The sequence below is a fragment of the Pediculus humanus genome, genomic scaffold (genome assembly GCF_000006295.1).
Source record: "Pediculus humanus corporis 1103172107733 genomic scaffold, whole genome shotgun sequence".
Taxonomy (NCBI): Eukaryota; Metazoa; Arthropoda; class Insecta; order Psocodea; family Pediculidae; genus Pediculus; species Pediculus humanus.
This window is the reverse complement of record NW_002987336.1, coordinates 377,103-378,420: the sequence shown is the minus strand read 5'-3', so window position 1 is coordinate 378,420 and position 1,318 is coordinate 377,103. Positions and strand designations below refer to the sequence as shown.

The 1,318-nt window shown below is 26.9% G+C and overlaps 1 protein-coding gene across 1 annotated transcript; it reads right to left on the bottom strand.

The window, feature by feature from the left end:
- Nucleotides 1–852: 852 nt before the first annotated feature.
- Nucleotides 853–1,044, bottom strand: Phum_PHUM323770 (uncharacterized protein; the record flags this gene model as incomplete). The annotated part of the gene is made up of 1 exon (XM_002427461.1): nt 853–1,044. One exon carries the CDS (start codon nt 1,042–1,044, stop codon nt 853–855), a length of 192 nt encoding a protein of 63 aa, XP_002427506.1.
- Between the last annotated feature and the right edge of the window lie 274 nt (nt 1,045–1,318).

Here is a 1,318-nt window from a genome sequence, read left to right as displayed (position 1 = left end):
CATTTTGGGTATAATTCAAAGAAGAAAAAAAATAGTTTGATTCTAGTTCCACGACGACAACTATTACGAAAAGAATTTAAAAAAAAAAAAAAAAGAAAATTTATCTTTTTTTACGCGGGTTATGAGGGTATTTAATAATTTATTACGAAATCGTCGTTTGTACGATCATTATCGATCCTTGTTTGTTTTTTGTAATCATTACGACAAACAAACAAACAAACAAACAATTTTTACCGTTGTTGTTTTATAAAAAAATTTTTTAAATTCTGCACCCACCGCCACCGCCGCATTTTTTTTTCTCTCACCGATAAATTCGAATCGTTCGAACGTTTTAAAAAATAATTTTTAGTATTTAAACGCCTCCAAAACCGGAAATGAGAATAAATAAGAGATTTGACGTAGTTAATATATTATTATTATTATTATTATTATTATTAATACGCATAATCTTTTTGCTCCGGGTAAGATTATATATTATTTCTTTAAAGTAATAGAAACTTTTCATAAATTCAGATTTATTTTAAATTTAAAAAAAAAAAAAATTATATCGAAAGAAATATCGAGTAACTTTTTTTTTTTTTTTTTAATACAATTTCAAACGTGTCATTAATTCCAGCAAAACTTTCGAAAAGAAAGAAAAAAAAACGTGACGTGGAAATTTAACGGAAACGCGCGAGTGACAAAAAAGAAAAAAAAAGGAACGCCGTCATACGAACGAGTTTTTAAAATTTTAATTAAGTTTTCAACAAAAGAAAAAAAATTTCTTATCATGTGGTTAAACAATTTTTCTCGCACGTTAAATCCGCGAAAATTGAGGATTTTTTACAAAAAATCAAACAACGAAATAAATTTTTACCCTCTAAAATCAAAAGATCCTCGAATTCCCAAAGAACTGAACGTTTTCCTTCTTTGTTTTTGATTGTTCGAAGGTTTGACTTTAATCGGAGTCTGATTAGATGATGAACTTTGAACTTGTTCGGTTCCTGTTGAATTTCCATCTATGCTGTTGGAATGATTTTTATGATGTGCGACACTGGATCCCATTTTTTTTTTTCAATTTTTTTCACTTTTTTTTTCTAATTTTAAATTTCACATTTCACATTCGATTTATTTAATTATTACGTCACAATTTTTTTTACACACTTTTTAATCGTCGTACGAAAGAAAAGAAAGAAAAGAAAAGAAAAAAAAAAGAAAATTTTCGAATCTTTTCGACAGCAACAGCAGGAACGACGAAAGATCCTGAAAAAAAAATAAAAAAATCCCGACAGAATCTTTCATGAATTAAAAAAAATTTTTTTTTTAACGGTTAAATCTC